Raw genomic sequence first — 27,088 nt, forward strand, 5'->3', positions numbered from 1 at the left:
TTAAACTTAGACGAGAAAATCCTGCAAGCTTCTGGAGGGGGCGGAAATCACGTAGAAAGGGAAAGGAACATTAGTTTATTGGAAGCTAGAAGTCAGTGGAACAATGCCTTTAAAATTCTAATGAAAATTATTTTTAGGCTATAATGCTATACCCTGTCAGACAAATGTGAGCACAGAATTAAGGCGTTATTTTTTTGTTTCTTTGTTTCTTTTGGGGTGGTTTTTTTTTTGGCCACACCATGCGGCTTGTGGAATTTTAGTTCCTTGACCACGGATCGAACCCAGGCCCTCGGCAGTGAGAGCGCTGAGCCCTAACCACTGGACCGCCAGGGAATTCCCAACACATCTTTAGAAATGGAAGATCTGAAACTCTTTATCTCTGTATACCCTTTGTAAGAAAACTACAAGAGGATGAGCTCCAGAAAAATGAAGGAATAAAGCAATCAAGAAAGAAGACATAGGAGCCCCATGGGGATTTCCTGAGTTAATGGCTAAGCAAAATCCCAGCCTAACAGCTGTGCAGCAGGACTTGAGAGTAACCAGACCAGACCAGAGAGATAGAGGGCAGGAGGGTGGAAGGCTCCAGAATCAATATTTCGAAGAGGAAAATGGAACTGATAAAACACCTGCGGCTGACGATTACTGAGAGGGGTTTGAGTGACAAGCACGTGGAAAACAAAGGACGCTTAAAGAACAAGGCAATAAATTAGCCCTAAGAAAAACAAAAAATTGTGCAAGAAATGTAACAACTTAATTCAACAGTGAATAATATTTATGTGGTCGGAGTACTGGAAATCCTAAATATTGATTTAACCAGAATCTTCATGGGGGAAGAGGGGAAATAGTAGTAAGTTAAGAGATAGAGATTTAAAAGCATAAATCAAGAAATAAGCAATTATACCCCAATAAAGATGTTAAAAAAAAAAGAAATAGAAGCACAAGCATTTTGTTAAGAAGCAAGGAGGTAAATGCCAGATAAAACAGTCGAAAGAGTTAAATTGGTTATCCCTGAGGAATCAGGGATGGGAAGAGGGGCAGGGCTGTTATTTTCCGTTAAAGCCTTGTAGTGCTATTTTAAGTTATAAACTATGATTTTTTTGGACAAAAGAATTAGGTTTAAAAACAATTTGAGTTCTTTCTTGTAACAACCTAATGCGGCCACACGAACCCTGTTTCTTACTCCTTCAGGAGAACATTGGATGCTCACATTCGCATCTGTTCTGCTTGGAATGTGTTTATTACCTTCCTGTGACTTCTCTTATCCCAGAAGGGAAAGGCTTTCTCTTTCATTCCTAGTAAAATAGTAGAATTTTGTGTTCCAGGGCCATTACAGATTCTTCAGATGACATCACAGATTACAAAAGGATTTTCTTGAAAATATCATTTCAGATTTTTTTCTTAGGTCATCACATAGAAATCAGTGCTATCCTATAAAAGCTTTCAAAAAAAATTACACCCACGTGTCATTAAGGAGAAAACACGGGTTCTGTATGACCCAAGGGCCCCTGGCTAGCAAAAGACAACCCTGGCTTCTATGTCTGTTACCCTTAAGCCTAGCTGTCAGATGACACAGACCAGTGGCTTAGGGCAGGGATACTTTTTCTCCATGAATCTCCACCAATCATGTTTATCCCATTCTGGATTAACTCATGCTGACAGCTTCTGGGGAATTGAAAATATATCCTAAAATGACTTAAGTACTTTGTTCTATTTTTTGAAGGTGTGAAGAAATTGGCTAGATTTAATTCTATGACCTATCTGCAGTCTTTTATCATGAAACACAGCTAAGAAAAAGCAATGACTATCCTTTCTTTAAAAAAGTTATAATCCATCATATGCAGATTGAGAGATTATAGCAAACCAGACTGCTTGGGATGGGTGGTGTTTTTACAATCTCCTTCTCTAACATGTCTTAATGGAGCCCTAACTTGATCCAGGGAGGCACTGCCAGGTTCTGTGTCACGGGGACCCTCGGAGTTTATGTTTTCTCCACCTGGATATGTGTCACTGTGCCAGCTGCTATTATTTATGGCATAGATGGCACATGGCATGATAAATGGCGTAGAAAGTCCCCAAACTGTTCGCAGATCTGAGACTAAAATGAAGATAGAAAACTCTTCCCCAACTCCATCCTCACCTTTCCTGCATTTTTTTTGATGCCTGGACTCCAGCTGCCTGTGGGTTCAGACTCAGATGAATCAGAATGGAGCAGTCCTGCCCCTGAAAGGTTCACAGCCCACCTGGAGACAGAGCACACACCCCAGACCCTGTGGGCCCCTGTGGGCCCCGTAGATGCTGAGGGATCTACCGAAAGAGAGGGGAGAATGGTAGAACAGTGGGCTCTGGGAGCGGAAAGAGGGAAGATAACACCCCCCTGAGTGTGGACATTGGTCAAGCAGTGGGAGGCTGGTGGGTTCCTAGAGAAGGTGCATTTGGCCCAGACTTTGAAATCGGGGTGGCAGTCGATAGACTGAGATGGGGAGAGAAGATTCCAGGCAGGGGTTATGCATGTGATCTCATAGAGGTGGGAATGGAAAGGGGCTATTTTCGAGGATGGGGAGATTCGAGCCCAAGATACGAAGGGCTGGGTAAAGATGAGACCAGAATGTCAGAGGGGTGGGCCTCACACAGCATTACTGTAAGGAGTTTGGACTTCATTCTGCAGGTTACAGGAAGCTATTCTTTCATTCTTTTATCCATTCAGCAGCTCTTCATTTACTCAACCTATGGTTTTTACTGGGGCAGCTTCTAATTTTAGAGGAGGGACCCAGATGCCCTGCGGCCAGGATAGCCAGGCGTCCTCATTTGTCCTGGACAGTTCCGATGTGTACCTGTCATTCAGGACATCTCATGTGATTTAACATTTGTCATGGATTTTTTATTATTTTAAAAGAAATATTACTCCTGAGAGTTGCTTTAAAATAATGCAAGATGGGTTTGGTAGAGCCTCCCTTTGTGCTTCCATCTTCTGCCATGGTCTGTCTAGAAGGGCATCGTACACTTATGCAGTAGGCAGAGTTCTCTCTTCAGCATGTGGTTAAATGTGAAAGACAACCAGTGCAAACTTGTCTCTTTTTTCCCAACACAGCTAAGACCTTTCAAGGACAGCATTCAAGACACCCACTAATCACGTGAAATAGCTTGGGCTTTAGCCACTGGGTTCAGCCACTCCTTCCACTCTTGGGTGGTAGAGGGATGAGTGTTTGATGCTTCTGGTCCCAGAAGCCAGGTGGCACCAGTGCTGTGGTTGGTGCTGTGACCAGTGAGACACACAAAGCCACCAGGCTACCAGTTGGCTGGTTCAATGGACAACATGGGAAGTATAGGTTCATTGTACGTGAAATATACGCTGGGGAAAGGAGGCTGAGCTGTCCTGCTGTAAAACAGTCTGAGTGTTCTTGCTAGAGTGGTTTCGTTATTTATGGCTTGGTATAAATCTACAGCTCTTTATTTTATAAATCAATAATTTATTGTATGGTAGTGCTTTTTTATTTTATTGTTGGGTAATGCTTTTTTATTTTGCAGTAAACCCTTTCAAGAACAAATAGCTAAAAAGACAGCTCATGTGTAGTGAAAAATTAAGTAGTGAATTTCCAGTTCTCAGGAAAAGTGATGACTAATGCATAACTTGCCCAGATTTGTCATCACTTACATCTATGGTAGGGTCCTAGTGATACCATGAGCCACAGGAAAAGCAGAAGAGGCACATCTGTGAAAAGATGTGAGCAGTATGGAGGTTCCTTAAAAAACTAAAAATAGAGCTACCATATGATCCTGCAATCCCATTCCTGGGCATATATCTGTAGAAAACCATAATTTGCATGCACCCCAATGTTCATTGCAGCACTGTTGACAATAGCCAAGCCATGGAAGCAACCTAAATGTCTGTCCACAGAGGAATGGATAAAGAAGATATGGTACATATATACAATGGGATAATACTCAGCCATAAAAAAGGATGATATATAGCCATTTGCAGCAAGATGGATGGGCCTAGAGATTATCCTAAGTGAAGTAAGTCAGACAGAGAAAGGCAAATACCATATATCACTTATATGTAGAATCTTAAAAAAAAAAGAGATACAAATGAACTTATAAACAAAACAGAAATAGATCCACAGACACAGAAAACAAACTAATGGTTACCAAAGGGGAAGGGGGAGAGGGATAAATTAGGAGTTTGGGATTAACATACACACACTACTATATATAAAATAGGTAAACAACAAGAACCTACTGTATAGCACAGGGAACTATAGTCAATATTTTGTAATAACTTACAATGGAAAAGAATCTGAAAAAGAATGGATATATGTATATGTATAACTGAATCACTTTGCTGTACACCTGAAACTAACACAACATTGTAAATCAGTTATACTTCAATAAAAAGTAAAAATAAATAAAATTACTTCAGTTTTTAAAAAAAGGAATACTCTACATTTTAAAAAATTTCTATATATGTTACTTATATATATATATATTTTTTAACATCTTTATTGGAGTATAATTGCTTTACAATGGTGTGTTAGTTTCCGCTTTGTAACAAAGTGAATCAGCTATACAGAATGCTCTACATTTAAACCTGACTTTTTCTCCTCCCCCAGGCAAAATCTAAAGGAGTAGCTTTTTGCCCAATTGCCTGTCTCCCCATCCTGGCTGGACTTTCCTCAGAGTTCCTGTTGCCCTGGGTGCTGCTTTGTTGTGCCTTCACATTTTTCCCATCTGCATTTTCCCGTGGCAGACTTGAGTGGCCCTGCAGGAGCCACCTTCTCCTCTCTGGTTTTTCCATCTTCACCCTCAGGCTTAGGATGCATGACCAGCTTCTTGTTCATTCCACAGCCAGGTCTTCCATCAGAAGACCCATTTCTTTTCCCATCTCGAGCAGTACCCATGGCTGCTGACTGTCTTCTCTCCTTCACTGCCCAGCCACAGATAAAGGCGTCAGGGGTCACGACGGTGGTGCCAGAGGAGCCAGTTAGACTTTGCAGGAGCCATTGAATTTACAGCACGTACCTCGGTGATGCCTCTGAATTCACTCTTTTCTGACTGCTTCAAATCGTCTGTCACCTCCCCTCCCATTCACACAGCCTGAGACCATGTCCGCTTCTTGGTGGCCATATTACAATGCTGATTCATATGGAACTTATAGGCACCAAAAAACAACAAAGATATCTCCACAGTTGCCTGTCACCGAGCTGCTGGGTCAGGACAACTGGCACGTGTCACTATCCATGTGTCAATCAGGATCATTAACCCAAAGTGTAAAGCTGTACCAAACAGCCCCCCAAATCTCAATGGCCTGACACAACAAACGGTTATTTCTTTTATAAATTTATTCATTTTATTTATTTTTGGCTGCGTTGGGTCTTCGTTGCTGCACACGGGCTTTCTCTAGTTGCGGCGAGCGGGGGCTACTCTTCATTGCGGTGCGCGGGCTTCTCATTGTGGTGGCTTCTCTTGTTGCGGAGCACGGGCTCTAGGTGCGTGGGCTTCAGTTGTTGTAGTTCTTGAGCTCTAGAGTCCAGGCTCAGTAGTTACGGCACACAGGCTTAGTTGCTCTGCAGCATGTGGGATCTTCCCAGACCAGGGCTCGAACCCATGTCCCCTGCATTTGCTAGTGGATTCTTAACCACTGCGTCACCAGGGAAGCCCCAAACGGTTATTTCTTTTTTTTTTTCTTTATTTTATTCAGGTGTAGTTGATTTACAATGTTGTGTTCATTTCTGCTGTACAGCAAAGTGATTCAGTTATACATATATATACGTTCTCTTTCGTATTCTTTTCCATTATGGTTTATCACAAGCTATTGAATATAGTTCCCTGTGCTATACAGGAGTAACTTGTTGTTTATCCATCCTGTATATACTAGCTTGCATCTGCTAACCCTAAACTCTCAATCCATCGTTCCCCCACCCCACCTCCCCCTTGGCAGCCACAAGTCTGTTCTCTATGTTTGTGAGTCTGAACGAAGGGTAATTTCTTGCTCATGTCACAGTCCAGTGCAGTTGGATGGCTGTCCCGGGCAACTCTCCTTTGAGCATTAGCTCCTGTGTGGCTCTGCCATCTCCTAGAACCTTCCTGTTTCCTCCCTTGAGTCCCCTCCTTAGAGCAAAAAGAGAACTCTGAAAGGATTGTGCAGAGGGCTTTTATGGCTCAGCCTGGACGTGGATACCTCACTTCACCTGCATCCCACTGACCAGGACCCAGGCACCTGGCCCCAACCTAAGTGCAGTGCAGGCTGGAGCATGTCAACTTCCTGTGTGCCTGGGGAAAGGAACCGAGATCAGTGAGCATCTCCCCAGCTTCTGCCACGGTCAGGCCATGGGAAACACAGTCGGGTAGAAGTCAGGACACCTGGGCTCTGCCGCTGAATTGCTGGGTGGCTGTAAGTCATCATAACCACTCTGGGCTGTTTCTTCCTTTTCAGAAGGGTGCCACTACTGCTTGCCTCATACCTGTTAGTTTACATTGTTATATAAACTTATGTGCTAGTAATAGGAGTTGTGGTCTGCACTGTTTTTTTAAAATTAAGATTATAAGGATTCCAGTCATTTGTTCTATAACTACGTTTTGAACTCCTGTAATAGCTAAGTATTGAACTAGCTGTGGGCAACCTCTGGTCTCTGGATGGTACCTTCTGGTGAAGAGACAGATGATACATAACCTGTAAAGAAATAACACGGTTATATGGTCAACATGATCTAAAGCAACTGAAGGGCTCGGGAGAGACCCCTCTGGAAAGGTGACACTTGAGCTGACAGTTAAATAATGAGGTAGGCAGAGGCAGACTTGGGAATATCAGGGAGGAGAGTGTGCCGAGCAGAGGGGCCAGACTGTGCAAAGGCCCTGAGGTGGAGAACCAGCTTGGAGGGTTCCTTGAACAGCCAGATTGTTGCATGACAAGGAAAGATGAGGTCGGAGAGATAGTCAGGGGCCATATCATACAGGACCTTCCTTACGCCTCTCATTGCTTCAGTTTCCTTACCTGTAAATTGCAAAACTGGGCTAATATCAACTTCATAGGGTTGCTTTAATTAAGTGGAATAATATATGTCAAGGGCTTAGAAAAATACCGGCACCTTTTATACACTACTTAAGTGTGTGATTATAGGTACAGTGAGGATTTTATTCCTGCCATGCTGGGAAAGCTTTGGACAGTTTTCAGCAGAGGAGTGTAACCTCATCTCCACTGGTTCTCATGGGCTGGGCTTGAGGTAGTTGGGGGTTTCCACCCTCCTTCCAGACATAAGGGTGTAATGGGGTTTTTTTTGGTAAAAACCCTAACCAAAAAATATATATATATTTTTTTCAAAACATCACGTTATTTCCATGAATCAAAATGTATGTCTTATTTTCCTAATGTTTATAAGATTCCATCTTTAAAAAGAGGAGTATTTAAATAGACACAGATGATGGGAATTCCCTGGTGGTCCAGTGGTTAGGATGCCTCACTTCCATTGCAGGGGGCCACAGGTTCAATCCCTAGTCGGGGAACCAAGATCCAAGCAACATGGCACTGCCAAGAAAAATAAAATAAATAGAAGAGACACATGAATAAGATCTTGAAGCTTCTGATTTATCCCCCTCTTGAAGCCTAGCCAAATATTTGTGCGTAATTTGTACATACATTTCTCTGGATTACATTTGGAGATGTAAGTGAGTTGACACAGAGCTGCCGTGCCTCTTGAACTTGCTGTAAATAAAATGTGGCCTGAATTTTAGAACATGCTTTCTGAAAGGTCTGTTTGTGGAAGAAGAAAATCTAAGAACATTAAAACGAGGGCTTTTTAAAAAAATCAGACAGGCTGCAGAAACAGATCTTTTTGCTCAAATTAGTAAACGATGCGTTGGGGGAAGAAAAGATACAGACACAAAGGAGCGTTCCCACTTCTACCGAAATCTATTCCTCCACACAAAAGCAGCTGGCTTCTATTTGCACTTTTTTTTTTTTTTTGCAAATGATAGAAATGGATTTACTTTAATAATTTCAAGTTGAATATACACATCGATAGCCAATAACACAATTTTAAGTCCTCTGTCATCCACTCGGTTATTTATTTACTTTTACATTAATTATTTATTTTTGGCTACGGTGGGTCTTCACTGCTGCATGCAGGCTTTCTCCAGCTGTGGCAAGCGGGGGCTACTTTTTAGTTGCGGTGCACGGGCTCCTCATTGCTGTGGCTTCTCTTTCTTGCATTTGCTCATAGTATCCTGAAAATGCAAATGACCAGCTCAGAATGCAATTCCCCATTCATTCTCTGGCAGCAACCCTGGCACTGGCATCCAGCGACTTGGCATACTTGCCTGTGACCATAAGGACACCCCACGGGCTGTGGGGTGAGCTGAGGTCACTGTTGAAGTGCTGGGCTTTGGCCCACACAGGACTCGGCTACTGATAAGGAAAATCACAAGCCCAGAATTATTTTTCTACAGGCAGATAATGAATCCTTTGGTCAATAGAATCTCAACAACTTGGTAGCCCTGTCTAATTTGCTACCCCCAAAAAGTACCTTACTTGAGTTTCTGCATTGTTAGCATTTACGGGAGATTTGAGATATAAAGTTTCCCCAAAGATATGTCTTCTATTTTTGGTAAAGAATGACGTAGAAAGGAGAGGGGCCTTCTGGAGTTCTGCTGCTTGGTGGGATATGAAATTAAAACCCACGAGGCAGAGCCACCCAGAAGATGCCTCGTCCAGGATTTGTGCAAAGAAGCCGGTGTCCATTTAGCTCTTGATAGATTCATTCATTTAATAAATCTTTATTATGCACCTCTACTTGGGGCCATGTGCTGTCCAGAAGATGGGGATGCAACAGTGAACAAGGCAGGCGGGGGGGATCCTTACCTTCTAGAGCTCCATCTTTCAGGGAAAACGGACACAAAAACATAACTATGTATTTTGCATGGATACATATACATGTATATAAAAGTATTTTGCATGGCACAGAAGAAAACTCACTCAATTTGTGACAGTGGTTGCTTCTGAGAAAGGAGGGAGAATGAGGCTATGAATGAGGACAAAGGAAAACTCATTTTATCTGAAATTATGTATTTACTTTTTTTTTTTTTTATTTTTTTTATTTATTTATTTTTTTTCTGGTACGCGGGCCTCTCACTGCTGTGGCCTCTCCCGTTGCCGAGCACAGGCTCCAGACGCGCAGGCCCAGCGGCCATGGCTCACGGGCCCAGCCGCTCCGCAGCACGTGGGATCTTCCCGGACCGGGGCACGAACCCGCGTCCCCTGCATCGGCAGGCGGGCTCTCAACCACTGCGCCACCAGGGAAGCCCTGTATTTACTTTTTAAAAAATGTGTTGACAGAATGTTAACAATAATCAATTCTGGCTGGTTGGTACCCAGGTGTGTGTTATATTACTCTTTGTTTCTTTCTATATTTTTTTTTACATCCCTAACAAAGAAAAATCAAGGGTACAGACCATAGATTCTTCAAGTGGAAGGTCATCTTCAGAGAATATGCTTTCCAAAGTCCTGTTTGGAACTCTTAGCAAAGTTCACCTCACAGAGCATCAGACAGTCTTGGTTCCTTATATAAATATGAAGAACAGCTGTTGTGTTACAGCGAAAGGGTTTGATGCAATGTGCATCTCACTTGCAGAAGAATTTCTCTTTGGCCTTCCGTGTGAGATGGCATTCGTCTGTGGTTCCAATAGACCCACAATGGGTACAGATCTCCCCTGAAACCTTCCTTCCAAAGAGTTTTTGTCCGGGTTGTTGGGTTTTGTGTTGAAAGTTATACAATGTAACCCATTTTCTGCTGCTGATATATTTGTGTCTCATTCTCAGAGAAATTTCAACTTTTCATTGCATCGAGACCAAATAAAGAATGTTGGAGAAGGAAAGATTTATCCCATTGGGAATGAGTATCCAAGGCTTGGATTCCGTTTCAACAGCCTGACCACAGTCACCCAGTTTTCTCAGTGTCACAGAACTATGATGAATGAAATGAAACAAGGCTATGATGCCCCATGTCCCTCCTTGTTGCAGTCGTCCAAAGACTCTAGGACAGTCTCCCTCCTTTCTTGTAAATTTTAGCCCCTGGCTCACGGTCACTGTCTTCAGCACCTTCCTTGTCATCATTTGCAGTAATTTCAATATCTACGCGGATGATCCCCTTGGGTCCTTAGCTTCCTCTCCTCCATCGCTCCTCAGCCACCCACTTCCACTGTCATTGTCCTTGCCTCTACCATGATCTAGGTTGTTACTGCCCTCACCCTACTGAGTCCTGATTTCTATGCTTGTAACCCAACTTGGATTCCACGGTCCACCGTTATGGTCATTCTCCTGCCTACGTCCTCTCCCCCACCATAGTCCTCACTTGGCAAACACCCCTCCACCTCCCAACCTCCCCACCCAGCACTGCTTAAATCCAGCTCCAGCCGCTCTGCACCTCCACCCAGGGAGCTGAACATGGCTGGGGAGTAAAAGAACGCAACCATGCAGAGAGGACTCACTTTTTCTTTCCTTTTTAATGAAGTATAGTTGATGTACAAGATTATATAAGTTACAGGAGTACAACATAGTGATTCACAATTTTTAAAGGTTACACTCCATTTATAGTTGTTATAAATTATTAGCTACATTCTCTGTGTTGTACACTCTATCCTGTGGCTTGTTTATTTTGCACATAATAGTTTGTACCTCTTACTCCCCTACCCCTATCTTGCCCTTCCTCCCTGCCCTCTCCCCACTGTGGTTTACTCTCTATATCTGTGAGCCTGTTTCATTTTGTTCACTACTTTGTTGTACTTTTTAGATTCCATATATAAGTGATATCATACAGTATCTGTCTTTCTCTGTCTGACTTACTTCACTTAGCCTATTACCCTCCAAGTCCATCCGTGTTGTTGCAAATAGCAACATTTCATTCTTTTTTATGGCTGAGTAGTATTCCATTGTATTTATATATACCACATCTTCTTTATCCATTCATCTGTTGATGGACACTTAGGTTGCTTCCATATCTTGGCAATTGTAGATAATGCTGTTAAGAGCATTGGAGTGCATGTATCTTTGAATTAGTGTTTAGTTTTCTTGGATATATACCCAGGAGTGGAATTGCTGGGTCATACAGTAGAAAGGACTCACTTTTTTTTTTTTTTTTTTTTTGCGGTACGCGGGCCTCTCACTGTTGTGGCCTCTCCCGTTGTGGAGCACAGGCTCCAGACGTGCAGGCTCAGCGGCCATGGCTCACGGGCCCAGCCGCTCCATGGCATGTGGGATCTTCCCAGACCGGGGCACGAACCCGCGTCCCCTGCATCGGCAGGTGGACTCTCAACCACTGCGCCACCAGGGAAGCCCGTGGCATCACATTTTGATCATTTTCTGATCATGGGATAAATAGAGATTATATGCAACAAAGCAGAACAAAAAAACAAGGCATTCTACAACAGCTATCTCCGTGAGCATGCTTAAAAATTTAATTGCATTTTTTGCTATCAGCTTCTTAGACTGTGGCTTTACAGCTTCTGATATTCACACTTAAGATAAGCTTCCAGCAATTAGAATGCAACCATGTCAAAGCCAAAATATCCCTCTTCTTGTGACTACTCTGTTACAGCTTCTACATTGGGTGTGTATGTGGCAAAAAAGGCAAGTAACACTGAAACACTTCTTCTTATTATAGGAAAAAAAATTCATGGCATTTACCAGCATGGGGAAGCCATATTTATAAGAAAGCATCTGTTGATCTTTGAGTCTGAGATAGTCTAAGATGAAGCAGTCAGTGTTGCTTGTGTTTTTTTTTTTCTTTAATCACTGACCTTTGTCATCTGTAAGCTTTTACGGAATGAAATTCTTATTCTATTGAGTATGAAACAAAGCTGATCAAGACTTTAAACAGCTTGGATGAAGAAATTAAAATAGTGTGAACTGGGAAAGAAATGGGGCTTTTGTAAGAATCCTGCCAAATGCTTTTGTAGCCATTTTCTCTACCTATTCAGGGAACAAGGAGGGAGGAGGAGATTATGGTGAGGAAAGTCTTATGAGAAAGTGAAAACACATCTTTTTCATCAGTGTATATTGTGTTTCAAGGCTGCCTGTTATACAAAGTTTTCACCTGGAAAACAAATAAAAACTCAGCGACTTTGAAAAGAGATGATTCACCAGTTACTCAATTAACATAATCATTGTAGATATTTGATCTGGATTCTTCAGGATCCAAAGTGGATTATCTGTAAATTAACTGCACAATTGCCAAATCACCCCTTCAGTTTGAACTTCATAGAAACATTCTGTATATTGAGATCGTCCTATTGTATTATTTGTGAAAAATGACCTTTCAAATGTTGCTTTGCCAAGCACTATCTCTGAGTGCCATGGTGCTTTGAAATATGCAGATGTGCGCTACGGTCCAATCAGGACTGGTATTCTTTGTCAGCAATGACTTATCAATTAATAAGACTGATGCAGTATTTTGCAGCTTTGTTGAGACAGACTCCCTAGGAATAAGCTCCCGTACCCCAGAGAATTGTGGAATTTGTCAAAAGAGAACAAATGCTTATCTTTCACTAGGAATGCATTATGGTAGAAAATCTTTTCTGGCCTAGTTCAGAGTTGAGGGAAGAAAAACCATCATTTTGGGTATTAAACTTTTATCTGCTTATTTTAGTAATTGGCTAGATGTGAAGATTTCAGATGTTTTCATGACACCGTTTTCCACTTGGCCCTTTTCTTGGCAGGTCCCCGAGGGAAAAGTAGTAGTTCTTAATTTCCGATTCATAGACCTGGAGAGTGACAACCTGTGTCGCTATGACTTTGTGGATGTGTACAACGGCCACCCCAATGGCCAGCGCATTGGGCGCTTCTGCGGCACATTCCGGCCCGGAGCTCTTGTGTCCAGTGGCAACAAGATGATGGTGCAGATGATTTCCGATGCCAACACAGCTGGGAATGGCTTCATGGCCATGTTCTCTGCCGCTGAACCAAATGAAAGAGGTATCGTTTCCACATAACAGCAATAATAAGGGCTCACAGTTGTTGAATGCCTCCTGTGTGTCAGGCACTGTTCTAGGCAATTTATATGGATTTACTCATGTAATCTAAAGTTTAAGAGCAATTCTTCTCAAACAGAGAGCTAATAAATACCACCAAACCATCAAGAGACCATTGAAAAGTCAGTCTTGGGTCTTCCTTGGTGGTCTACTGGTTAAGACTTCGCCTTCCAATGCAGGCGGTGCAGGTTCGATCCCTGGTTGGGGAGCTAAGATCCCACATGCATTGTGTCCAAAAAACCAAAACATAAAACAGATGCAGTGTAGTAACAAATTTAATAAAGACTTTAAAAATGGTCCACATCAAAAAAAAAATCTTAAAAAAAAATCAGTCTTGCCAAGGGGGAGGGAGGGTGGGGGAGGGATGGACTGGGAGTTTGGGGTTAGTAGTTGCAAACTATTACATATAGAATGGATAAACAACAAGGTCCTACTGTATAGCACAGGGAACTATATTCAATATTCTGAGATAAACCATAAAAAAAATCAGTCTTTTTTAAAGCCATATATATTCTTATAAAAATTCAAATGTAGAGATTCATGGAGTAAAAATGTGAAGCCTGCATACAGATATACACATACAGCTATAGAAACATTTCACCCCATTGTAGTCCCCTCTTAGAAATAGCTGTGGCTGGTAGTTCCCATACCGTCTATATGCACTTACTTATATGTATGTACTTTTGCAATAGTTTTTAAAATATATAAGTAGTATCATACATTCATATTGTTTCACAACTTTTTCTTTACACTTCACACTACGAGTTGGGATCATTCCGTGTCAGTACATGTGCGCTCCCAAGGGTAGAAACCTCTACCCTTGGAAGACAACCACAGTGGTCAACATCTGTTAAACTTACAGCCTTCCGCCTGCAGGCACTCCTAATCTTTTCTTGCTTTGGGCTATAGTGCAACATCATTGGTTTGAGAGAGCAGCCAGAACCTTTGAGAGGAAATCCCAAAGAAGAATTGAGGCACAAAAAATTTAGGTATAATCCAGCTAAATCTTTGGCTAATGGCTAAACTCTGCATATATGAGGGAGAACTCAATTGGCCTGGTACAAAAGCATCATCTGGAGGTTGAAAAAAACAGAGATTACAACTGCTGCCCGCTACCAGGGCAACAGACTTTGAGCTTGGGTCTAGCCAAGTTGATTGCCTTCTAGAACAAAAGTCACTTTTTATAGGAACACAACAGAATCTAGAGACTTCATAATGTATCATTCATAATGTCCAGTATCCAATCATGTGATGAAACCAGGAAAGTGTGTCCATATTCAAGAAAAAAAGCAGTCCATAAAAACTGACCCCAAAATAACCCAGAAGTTACAGTTAGCAGAGAAGCACTTTAAAGCAGCTATTATAAATGTTTAAGGATTTAAAGGGAAATATATGTGTAAAAAATAAACAGATTGAGAATCTCAGAAAAGAAACTATATAAAAAAAGAAAATGGTAATACTAGAGCTGAAAGATACAGAACATGTAATTTTTTTTTTTTTTGCGGTACGCGGGCCTCTCACTGTTGTGGCCTCCCCCGTTGCGGAGCACAGGCTCCGGACGCTCAGGCTCAGCGGCCATGGCTCACAGGCCCAGCCGCTCCGCGGCATGTGGGATCTTCCCGGACTGGGGTACGAACCCGTGTCCCCTGCATCGGCAGGCGGACTCTCAACCACTGCGCCACCAGGGAAGCCCCGAACATGTAATTTTTTAATTTACCTGATGGGCTTACAAGCAGATTGGAGGTGGTAGAAGAAAAAGGCAGTGGATTTGAATAGAAATGATCCAAGCTGAAGAACCAGGAGGAAAAAGATGAAAGAAAGAGAGCCTCGGAGACCAGTGAGACAATGTCAAGCGGTCTAACACATGTGTAATCTGTGTCCCAAAAGAAAAAGAGAGTGATAATAATGCAGAAAAAATATCTCAAGAAATGATGGCTTGCGGCCACCCACATTTCGTGAAGAACATCAATTCATAGAGCCAAGAAGATCAGCAAATCCCAGATAAGATAAATAAAAATGAAGCCACACCTAGGCACATCATAATTAAATTACAGAAGTCGAAAGATAAAGAGAAAATCTTAAAATCGATTAGATAAAACCCAAATTACATACAGAAGAACAATGGTTTGAAGGATGGCTTTCTTTTAATCAGAAACAATGGAGGCCAGAAGGCAGTGGAACAGCATTTCTAAAGTGCTGGATATCAACCCAGCATTCTACAGCTAGTCTTCAAAAATGAAAGTAAGTCAGAAAGAGGAAAACAAATACCGTATGCTAACACATATATATGGAATCTAAAAAAAAAAAAAGGTTCTGAAGAACCTAGGGGCAGGACAGGAATAAAGACGCAGATGTAGAGAATGGACTTGAGGACACAGGGAGGGGGAAGGGTGAGCTGGGACGAAGTGAGAGAGTGGCATGGACATGTATACATTACCAAATGTAAAATAGGTAGCTAGTGGGAAGCAGCTGCATAGCACAGGCAGATCAGCTCGGTGCTCTGTGACCACCTAGAGGGGTGGGATAGGAAGGGAGGGAGGGAGGGAGATGCAAGAGGGAGGAGATATGGGGATGTATGTACATGTATAGCTGATTCACTTTGTTATACAGCAGAAACAATGCACCATTGTAATTATACTCCAATAAAGATGTTAAAAAAAATAGAATAATAGTAATGGTAAAAAAAAATGAAATAAAGACATTTTCAGATAAACACCTGCATCACAAGAAGTATTTAAGGAAGTTTCTCAAGTTGAAGGGAAGTGGCCCCACAGGGTAACTCAAAGGTAATGGAAGGATTGAAGGCCACTGGAAATGGTAAATATAGAAGGCTACATTTTATTTTCTTCTCTAATTTCTTTACATGTGTCTGTTCAAAACAAAGCAAACAAAAAACTTTACCACTCTATTGTGGCAAGCGTAATGTATGACATAATATATATGACAACAATTGAACAAAGGATGGAGGAGCAAATGGAAATATACAGTATGTGAAGAAATACACTGTTAACTCTAAATACGCTGTCCTTGGAGAACCCATTAAAACTGCAGTCCTTGGAGAACCCATTAAAAATGCACATATTTTAGCTAAAAGCCAAAAGATTAAAATAGAATACCAGAATTATTGAACCAAAGAAGGCAGGAAAGGAAGAGCAGATGGAACAAGAGAAAGGTGTGACAAATAGAACAAAATAGTAATTGGCACACTGTCCAAACATGTCAATAAATACATTAAAGGTAGAGGATTAAATACTCTAATTAGAAGACAGTAATTATTAGAATGGGTTCAAAAGCAGAGCCCAACCATAATTGTCTAAAAGAAAGCACTAGAAATACAAAGACAAAATAGGTTCAACATAAAAGGATGGAAAAATACATACCATGCAAACTGCATTAAAATCAAAACTAATGCTTATAAAAGGCAATGTTACCAAGATGAATAGGCAACCTACAGAATAGGAGCAAATATTTGCAAAACTACCTCATAAAGGATTTGTATTCAAAATATATAAAGAACTCAACAGCACAAAGATAAAGATCCCCATGAATATAAAAATGGGCAAATACTTGAACAGATACTATCCAGAAGAAGATATATGAATGACTCATAAGTACATGAAAAACTGTTCAGTGTCATTAGTTAACACGGAAATGCAAAATAAAACCACAGTGAGATACCACTGTGGTTTTACATACCAACCGGGTTGGCTAAAACAACTGACCGCACTAAATGGTGGCAAGGATGTGATGCAACCAAAGTGCTCATCCCTTGAGAGGTAAAAAATGCTACAACCGCTTGGGCAAAAAATTTTGGTAGTTTCTTATGAAGTTAAACATCTACATCTACTCTTGGCCCAGCAATTGCATTCCTGGATATTTATGCAAGAGAAATGAAAATACATGTCCCCAAAGAGATGTATACAAAAATGTTCATAGCAGCGTTATTCGCAGAAGCCCAGACTGGAAGCAAGCCAAATGAATATCAGCAGGAGAATACGTGAACAAACTCTGGTTTCCACAGCCCAGAATACTACTTAGCAACGTCAGGGAACAAACTACTAATACACACAGCAACATGAATGTATCTCGGAAATTGTACTAAGCAAGAGAAGTCAGACACAGAAGAGGACACACCGTATAATTCATGTATATGAAGCTCTAGAATAAAACTCATCTAAGGTGAAATTTTTTAGAAAAATGGCGCGAAGAGCCAGCAGACTGACTGACAAGGGATACAGGAATTTTGTGGGAAATGATTCTATTATAATCATAGGAGTGTGGCTCCCACGGGCAGATCCATTTTTCAAATTTTTACAGCTAAGACTTGTGCATTTCAGAGTATTGAATTTACCTCCCCCAAACCTGTAAAATGATAATAATAATAATAATGCAGGTGGTGAGCATTGGGTAGTGACATTGATAGAATAGTAAAATGATGATAATCGTTGAAATTGGATGATGCATACATAGAGATTCATTACATTGTTCTGTTTACTTTGTATATGCTTGAAATTTTCCATGAATTAAAAGTTACAGATGGACTTTCCTGGTGGTGCAGTGGTTAAGAATCCGCCCGCCAATGCAGGGGACATGGGTTCGAGCCCTGGTCCGGGAAGATCCCACATGCTGCGGAGCAACTAAGCCCGTGCACCACAACTACTGAGCCTGAGCTCTAGAGCCCGTGCGCCACAACTACTGAGCCCACTTGCCACAACTACTGAAGCCCTCATGCCTAGAGCCTGTGCTCCGCAACAAGAGTAGCGCAATGAGAAGCCTGCGCACCGCAACGAAGATTAGCCCCCGTTCGCCACAACTAGAGAAAGCCCCTGTGCACCAACGAGGACCCAACACAGCCAAAAATAAATAAATAAATATATATTTTTAAAAAGTTACAGAAATTACTCCAGGCTCAATTTTTATAACACATTGTCTTAAATTTAGAGACTTCTTTTAAGAATGATTAGCTTCTGTGTCACAGAAATATTTTTATTAAAGTATATTAATTCCTTTCAGTGTTTGTTAGTTAAGTCCCAGTAAAATTAAATGTAAAACTTGTATTAAAATGTCTTTCTAAAATTATTTCTGTGAACCTTTTTGTATTCGGTTGACCAAAAAGTTCATTTGGTTTTTTCTGTAAGATGCTACAGGAAAAACCCAAACGAACTTTTTGGCCAACCCAATACATATGAATAGAGATTGGTCTGAAATGATGTTTGTCACATGTTCATTGTGGTTAGTGGGATTTGAGGTAATCTTACCCCTCATTTAATTTTAATGTTTTTCCCCCCACCAATGAAGAAACAGCTTTACTAGGAGTCTAGGCGTATTGGGGAAACCCAGTTCAGTCCCAGAGAAGTGAGGCTAATATCGGCACAGAGCAGGAATCTAACACTGCAGAATTTTCTCTTGAAGACCAAGTGTGAAACTAAACCTCCATCTTAATATCCTAACAATCAGAAGTGCTGCTGAGTTTAGCTGTGGTGAAACTTCTGGAAGCTCCTAGTGAAATAATGAGACTTGTGCATAAAGGGAGAACCTCCAGCACTGCTGAGTCTGAGCTCTACATGAGGTTATGGGTCTGGGGTGGGAGGAATAGAGGAAAAGGTAGGGGGATGGTCTCATCCCCACACAAGGCCATCTCAGTGTGCAGGTGAGGGAGGAACCAGGGGTTTGGGGACAGAGGGCAGCAGAGGGACACTGGCTGACGAAGCACAGTCCCTGTCATAACGCACAGGGCCTGTGCTGTCTGGTGTGAGGGCACCTCCAGCAGGTCCTGGCAACACCCGGTGGCACCCCTTCCTGAGGCCCTTGGGAGAGAGCCTTCCTGGTTCTGTTCTGAGTTCATTCAGAGCAGAACTGCTCATGCCTGGTGGCAAGTCCAGGGTCATGGGTAGCTGCGCGGGATGGAGCGGCCCCCTTGTGACACCTATACCTGTTAGTCCAGGAGACTTTTCTGGAGCAGTCACTTTCTCAGACCAAGAGGGAGCTTGCCCAACACAGGCCCAATCTAGAAATCACTCCCACCTTCTTTAATGCTTTTCTGTATTGCTGAAAATTTATAAACATGTATTGTTTTTACAAACAAAATTCTTAAAAATTGTGAAAGATGTATAGTATAAAAAGTTTTCTAGGAATGAGTGTTGTCTATAACAGCTAATTCAGATTTTGTCTGTGGACATGGACAAAAATAGTATTAGTAAATAATACCCCTGCCTTGAGAGTTCTAATGAGCCTGCATGATTTCTGAATGAGTGCGTGCCCAAATGTTTTGTCTCGTCCAAAAAATGGGAAAAAGGAAGGAAGCTATGGCCCTGATTTCACTCCTTCTCTCTCTTGTGCTGATATGTCAGTTAACCTAGAGATCATTCTCTGTGTGTGTGTGTGTGTGTGTGTGTGTGTGTGTGTGTGTGTTAGGGAGGGGGGTGGGTTTAGAGGAGACTAACCATTTTTTTAAGAGAAAATTTAAAAGCATCTGCCATTGTCTTTATTATAGTATCAATATTCCAAATTCCTAATTTCCCCATGGTTGCATTGCCATAAACTTGGATTTTCTTTTTTCATTTTTAATAACTTCAGGGGATCAGTATTGTGGAGGACTCCTTGAAAGACCTTCCGGCTCTTTTAAAACCCCCAACTGGCCAGACCGTGATTACCCTGCAGGAGTCACTTGTGTGTGGCACATTGTAGCCCCAAAGAATCAGGTGAGATTCCCTGAAAACATGAAGAAAGTATGCATGTGTGAATTAGTGTGAACTGTTAAAGGTACAGGGTGAGGAAGACCCCCTGGACACAGTATTTCTTCATGCAAAGGCCCAGGTTAAAATTGCCTTTGTGCCATTTGACTTGTAAAGTCACGGATTTAATTTCCTATTATAGAATTGTAATTTTCAAAACAGGTTTTGAAATACAAATGGTCTGCAAATTCCACATGAGATTGTTTAACGCCGTGGAAGATGTTGTAAGCATGGGGTTATAAGCAGCAGTGACAAACCGTGGGAGCATAACAAATCCCCAAGTACATGTACACTTCAGGTTACCATTTGCTCACAGAGCATTATGTCCTGATAATGGCCCTCTTAGAGACCAAATCAGAAACAGCCTGAGTGCTTCACTTCAACAAAGCCAATGCAAGCATACCACATCATCTTTTCTAAGAACATCTTTTCTAAGAATGGTCTGATGAGAAAACTGGTGGTGTGTGTTTTGTTTTTTTTTTTTGGTTGCTGTTTAAAATAAAATTTGTGTAGGTTCCCCACAAATAACTTTATTCATTGCTCTAAAACAATCAACAGAGAAGTTTTCCATTGTTTATTAGTATGTAGTTATATGAATTTTTACCCTTTTGGGGACCACTTTCAGATATTAATCGCAGGGTTGAACTTAGCATGAGAATAGACCAAGCTTACATTGTGGAATTCTGAAAATAACTTTTAAAAAAATTGTGATTATTACAAAACATTATAGACTTAAATCAAAACACTGTATGGTAAGCATTATAATACTGTTAAAAAAACTTTTCTAAATTGATCTTTTGTATTGCTTACACAAATATTATTTGACATATATTCATTTCTTTAGTGGAAAATTACTCAGGTAAATATACCCTGCAAGTTAGTCATTTGAGTACACACACACACACACACACACACACTTCACACACTTTGATAATAATCCTAAAATTCAGTTTTATTTTTAAGATGAAAAGTATGTTCATTTATTTGATAATGAAAGATTCTATAGATCTATTAAACATTTTATAGTTTAAAATAAATTTAAAAATTAAATTTCTCAAACATTTAAGCCATTATGTAACTCTTGAGATAGTACTGATCATTTTTCTCTCTGTGTCATTTGTAAATATGTTAGATTAAATAATTTGAATTTAATTATACTCACAGATTACAATTTAGCATTTTTTCCATTGTTTTTCTCTTGGATTATTTAAATTTGGGTTTTATCTTTTTATATGACTTTTGGCTTCAGCCAGCTGAGTTTTTAATCATGGTGTCTGAAATCACTGGAAACTGTCCAAATGAGAAAAATAATATGAGAAAGCTAAGTCCTAAGTAATTTCTATGTAAATCTATGGGCATTTTCTTCTATTAAAGACTTACTTTTTAAAAAATCATAACTTTCCCCTTTACCCTTCTATTTATTTACTTATTTTTATTTTCTCTTCAAAAGTTCTGTGACTATTTTCTAAGTAGAAAAAGTTCAGCCAATTTTTTAATAACCTAGAACACATTTTATTACTAACCGCTAAGGAGTTACAGGACCCAAAGAGGAAATATTTTAATATAACTTAAAGCAGTGTTAAGTATGAATAAGCAATTATTCACCCATCACTGGTGCTGACTTTTTAAAAGTGAATAAATATGTAGATAAGTGGCAATGATGTTCAAAGCCACATTTTACCTCTGTGTCTCTCTGTGGTGCCATTGCTGTTATCACCTTCACCCACATTACTGTGTCTAAGTCTTTGCTAGCTAACAACTAGTAACAGTGTGCCTGTCCTAACAGGAGTTAATGCCTATTATATTCCATAAGCAGCAAGGAGGGTTGCCTGCCCACCTGCCATCCAGCAAGAGTGGGGACCAGCTCTCTGGGTGCCATGGGTATTTATGAACCCAGTGAGACTTCCTCTGATTCACAGGTTGGAGGGAGTCTTGAAAAATCTGCTTATGAGGGGAATGATTGCTCTTACATCAAAACTTATTATTGATTCGAATAATTTAGGACACTATTACTGGTACCAGTGCAAAAAAAAAATTAAGAAATACTTCAGAAATCTAACACTGACTTTGTGTATCCATGCTTCTATGCAACCTCTTCAAAAATCAACCAGATCACCAAGTAGACTGTGTTTGGCAGGCACAGTTTTCAAACATCACTTCCAGAAGACATCATAATCAGTTCCCACTTCCCTGAACCTCTGGTCCTAAAGAATTTGACTTCTTTACATGTGGTGGGAATGTGAGTCTCCTTTTCTTGAAAGGGGAACTGTTGTGTCCACCCATCTCACGCACCCCAACACACACTACTATAGGGGACATTGTAGATAATATTTTTATTTCTATTAGTTTTCCTCTAGAGAAGAATGAAGTTGGTGTATAGCCCCGCTTCCCACTCCAACACAAGCCCAATTTAAGTCTTAACATAGGTTTCTGGGGTTATATAGTGTTTTTATACTTTCTTAGCTGTAAGTGAACAGAGTTCCCACGTTTAAGATCCTAATTAGGATTGATTTGGGCTTGAGATGGTCTTTTGGAATGATTAAAAATGAAAGCAAAAGAATACCACAATTTTGATAACTAATAAGTATGTAAACACTAAGAAAAAATTCAAACACGGTGAATAAATTTTTTTAAGAAGGAAAATCGTGGTACCCTACAAATCTGGGGAGAGGAAGAATTCTGTTTGAGGTTGTTCCACACTGCTCCTCTGACACTTCTAATGTTGTGCTTTCACTAAAGCTTATAGAATTAAAGTTTGAGAAGTTTGATGTTGAGCGTGATAACTACTGCCGGTACGATTATGTGGCCGTGTTTAACGGCGGGGAGATCAATGACGCTGAAAGAATTGGGAAGTATTGTGGCGACAGCCCCCCTGCGTGAGTAGCACCTGTTTTATTTCATTAATATTTTAGGAGCTCTAAACTTGTTTCTTATTAAATTGCCCAATTATATTGTATTTTCTGGAAGATTTTGTGGTGTCGTTTTGTTCTCAAATTCTTGGGTTCCGTGGCAGTGGAGTCCCGTACATCATCAACACAAAGAGTAGCCAACCCAGAGAGCGAGGCAACATTAGCAAGAGTGTAGAGAGGGCTCGGCAGCCAAACGGATAAACCGAAGTAGAGCTGGTGATGCCCCTGGGGCAGACGCTGAGCCAGAGACCTGACCTGGATACCTCACTGCCCTGCAAGTGGGGAGCTGAAGCATCAGAGTGGAATGAGGAAAATTCTGAGCAAAAACTAGGGAGCTGATGATTGGGAATCCAGATGAGGAAACCTGGAAGCTTATGACAGATCCAGGTGATTTTACCTGTCCTGGACGTTGGGGGCTTTACGCCGCCTCGCATTGTTGCTCAAATTCTTGCTGAGTGAGCCTGAAAGGCACTGTGTATTTATCAGCAAATACTTATGGAGCTAAGAGCTCTGCCACTTACTAGATGCATGACATTGGGCAAGTTACTTAACTCCTCTGTGCTGCATTTTGGTGCAACACATGACTGTTTTGGTGCAAGATATCTCACACCGCCACATACAGTACTAGGGAAGGTGGCAATGACATTACTACAACTTGCCGGCAAGGTCACCACTGTGCCAATTTAAATAGCCTTTCTTATTCTGTTGCTTCAACATAATTAGAATATCTGCATCACTTGATCTTACATGCATTTCTATGATTTCCCATAGACACATCTGAGTTAAAGCAAGGTACTTTCCGGTTTAAATCCATTTATATTTATTATGTTTGATAATAGTAAGCATTTTTGATGTGGATTTTACAGTCCAGCTGTAAAATGTACATGGCATTGCTAGGGGAGGGGACAAAACTAAGACAGTTTTGAAGGAGAAGGAACCGGCAGGAGGATTTGACCAGCCATGGTGGAGCCAGGTCAGAAAGCTGTTGTAATTAAGACAGTGTGGCTTTAACAGAGAGGTAGAAAAATTGACTAATGAAAACACCAAAGAGAGGCCAGAAACATATCCACATGTCTCTGCAGATGAGACATATCCCAGAGACGCACAGATCAGCAGGTAAAGGATGACCCTATTGAAGAATGAGGCAGGGACAACTTTTGCTTCTATGGTAAAAATGAATTGTATTCATATCTAATAGCACACAAACGTCAATTACAAATGGATTGGGAACTGAAATGAGAATTTCTGTTCATCAAAATACACCTTAAAGAGAGGGAAAAGAGAAGGCACAAAATGGAAAAAGATATTTGTAAAATATTTGATATATTTGACAAAGACCTAGGTCTAGGTTCCAAAACATATCAAGAAATCCTTAAAAATTATTAAGAAAAAGATAACAACTCAGAAAAAATGGACAAAAGACATGAAAAGGCATTCCCCAAAGAAGAAAGCTGCATAGTGAATAAATCTTTGACAAGAATGTAAATTGGTACAATCACTTTGGAAATCAGTTTGGCAATATCTAATAAAATTGAAAATAAGGACTTCCCTAGTAGCACAGTGGTTAAGAATCCACCTGCCAATGCAGGGGACACGGGTTTGATCCCTGGTCTGGGAAGATTCCACATGCCGTGAGCAACTAAGCCCATGAGCCACAACTACTGAGCCGGTGAGCCACAACTACGGAAGCCCGCGTGCCTAGAGCCCGTGCTCCGCAACAAGAGAAGCCGCCAGAGTAAGAAGCCCACGCACCGCAACAAAGAGTAGCCCCCACTGGACACAACTAGAGAAAGCCTGTGTGCAGCAACGAAGACCCAACGCAGCCAAAAATAAATAAACAATTAAAAAAAAATTTTTATTTATTTTATTTTTGGCTGCGTTGGGTCTTCATTTCTGTGCGAGGGCTTTTCTCTAGTTGGGGCAAGCGGGGGCCACTCTTCATTGCGGTGCACGGGCCTCTCACTATCGCGGCCTCTCTTGTTGTGGAGCACAGGCTCCAGACACGCAGGCTCAGTAGTTGTGGTTCATGGGCCTAGTTGCTCCATGGCATGTGGGATCTTCCCAGACCAGTGCTTGAACCCGTGTCCCCTGCATTGGCAGGCAGATTCTCAATCACTGTACCACCAGGGAAGCCCAATAAACAATTTTTTTAAAAAATTTGAAAATGAGCTTGTATCCTCTGACCTGGTATAGAGCATATACCCTACTCTTCTCGTGGACAGTTTTGTCCCTGTCCATCACAAGACATATACAAAAATGTTCTCATTAGTATTATTTGTACTGGGGGCAGAGTAAACAGCACAATGTTTATCAACAAGAGAATAGTTCGATTCTGTTATAGTTCACACTATACAGCCCTGAGCACAGTGGATGAATCTCACAGTTATAATGTTGAGGGTGAAAAAAATAACAGAAAAAGACACATTATATTCTTTCATTTATATCAAGTTAAAAAAAATGCAAACCTATAGAATATATGGTTTCACGATGCATATGTATGAGTAAATCTATAGACAAAAGGAAAGGAGAAGCACAAAACTCAGGGCGGGTGGGGGCAATGGGGATATCACTTCAGCATCCCTGTGCCTGGTTCAAATCAGTATCGATACCACTGGATTCAGTTCAGAAACATTTACTATATATACCCCAGCCGTGTGGCAGACACGATGCTAGGGACCTCGAACACAAAGATAAAATAAAAGATACAGAGGTAAGTAGTGGGAAGGACAAAAACAAGGCAGATAGGTAAATTGGCAACGGAATGTCCTGGTGGATTTCTGACAAGGAGTCCTTTGGTCCAGTCGGGACAAGTGGTGGGAGGTCAGGGGAGGTTTGGGAAAAGAGATTATGCCTGTTGAAGCTAAGTCTTGAAGCAAGAGTGAGAGTTAGAGGCAGAACTTAGGACACACTCATTCCAAGCAGAGGGGACTCCGTTATTGAAGATCCACAGGGGAGATCTATGCTATTCTGGAGCCTGAACCTTGAGTGGGCGCCCAGAGAGCAAGGAGGCGGAGAGTGGAGCTGGGTTCCACGTCCTGCAGACATGGGGACTCTCGAAGTGCAGTTAGGGGAAGTGACAGGACCGGTGCTTCTAGAACACCCGCTGTAGACAAGAGGAGCAGGGAGCTGGCAAGGAGGCTGTAGCAGTGGTCCCGGTAAAGCTGAGGTGGTAGGGAAGGGTGGTAGAGATGAAGAGGAGGTGGATCAAGGAATATTTAGGAGGCAAAATTGGCAGGACTTGGGGGCTGGTTGGCTGTAGTGATTGATGAAGAGGAAGGCTGTGGATAACAAGGCAGAGACAGCTCACATAGCCGGCTCTATAAGACACCAGTCAGCAGCCTCAGTCCATCCTGGGATTTGCCAGTGGGGAGTGGGTCCAAGTGAGATGCCCCCTTGCCTTCCTAGCGATTTGTAACATTAATTTGCAGATGCAGCACTCTGCCCTCAGTACCTTTATGGCACTGTGACTCTGTCGCATTCACACTAAAGCTCAGTAGCAAAGTAACTCAGTAGCGGCATATCTTTGTTACTAAAATACTCCTCCTTGAGAAAATTCAGCTTCCAATATCGTGCTTCCAAGATGAGTTCATAGAAAAGGCAGTGAATGATCACTATGATTATAACATCATGCCTAGAAGGCTGACCTGGTTGGATCTTAAGGTTTTCTTTGCTGCTTATAAGAAGTGCTTTTTGTAATTTTATCACCTAAACAAGATTAACGTGTCTTATTTGTACTTGTAGTTGAGAACTGTGTTTCCTGCACACTGTATTTATTCAATGGAATGTGTTTTCAAAAGCAAGATAAAATATTTCTGTTCCAGGCTTGATTCTTAGAAGCATTATTTAAATGACCTTGGTCACTTTTGTAACTGGAACTCTAAATGTGGGTCACAGAGCTTGCTCTTAGGTTTGTCTCGTCCCTTGGCTAAGAAGGCAATAACCTTCAGGACAGAAAAGAATCCTGCAGTTTTTCTAACTGGTTGGGTTAAGTCCAGATCTACCTTCCCCTCCACCCACTCCACTCAAAATAGCTGACAGGTTGCCTCATTACTTACTATCCGTGAGGGCTAAGAAGTGATTCAGCTGAGAAGACGACTCAAAAAAAGGAGTTTAGTCAAACCACCAATTAACTCAATTAAATAAATTTTCCACTTCTGAATTAAATAGTTTTAAAATAGAATTAGCCAAACAGCATTTTTAAACCATTTTTTAAATAACAATAGCAAGATTAAATGAAACTACCGTCTTGTATAATATAGTTATCCCCTAAGATTTAACAGAGCTTCTGAGCCTCAGTTATTATCGCCACTAAACCTTTAGTACCAGCACGCCCCTAAAATTGCTTTAAAATTAGAATTCTTAATGATGTCTTTCATGACCACCAAAACAAAGTAATCACTTTCTCTTTCTCCTTCACAGCATTTTGCTACC

At 41.1% G+C, this 27,088-nt stretch overlaps 1 protein-coding gene across 1 annotated transcript in view; it reads left to right on the plus strand.

Annotated features, from left to right (window-relative positions):
- Positions 1-27,088, plus strand: part of PCOLCE2 (procollagen C-endopeptidase enhancer 2) — a 72,390-nt gene that overhangs the window by 33,158 nt on the left and 12,144 nt on the right. The window contains exons 3-5 of the mRNA XM_022582681.3: positions 12,703-12,958; positions 19,591-19,715; positions 22,488-22,624. Coding sequence (XP_022438389.1) covers positions 12,703-12,958; positions 19,591-19,715; positions 22,488-22,624 — 518 coding nt within the window. The remainder of the gene's footprint in view (positions 1-12,702; positions 12,959-19,590; positions 19,716-22,487; positions 22,625-27,088) is intronic.

Source organism: Delphinapterus leucas, chromosome 4, assembly GCF_059928025.1.
Source record: "Delphinapterus leucas isolate spDelLeu-1000000601 "Yukka" chromosome 4, BTC_Dleu_Yukka2, whole genome shotgun sequence".
Taxonomy (NCBI): domain Eukaryota; kingdom Metazoa; phylum Chordata; class Mammalia; order Artiodactyla; family Monodontidae; genus Delphinapterus; species Delphinapterus leucas.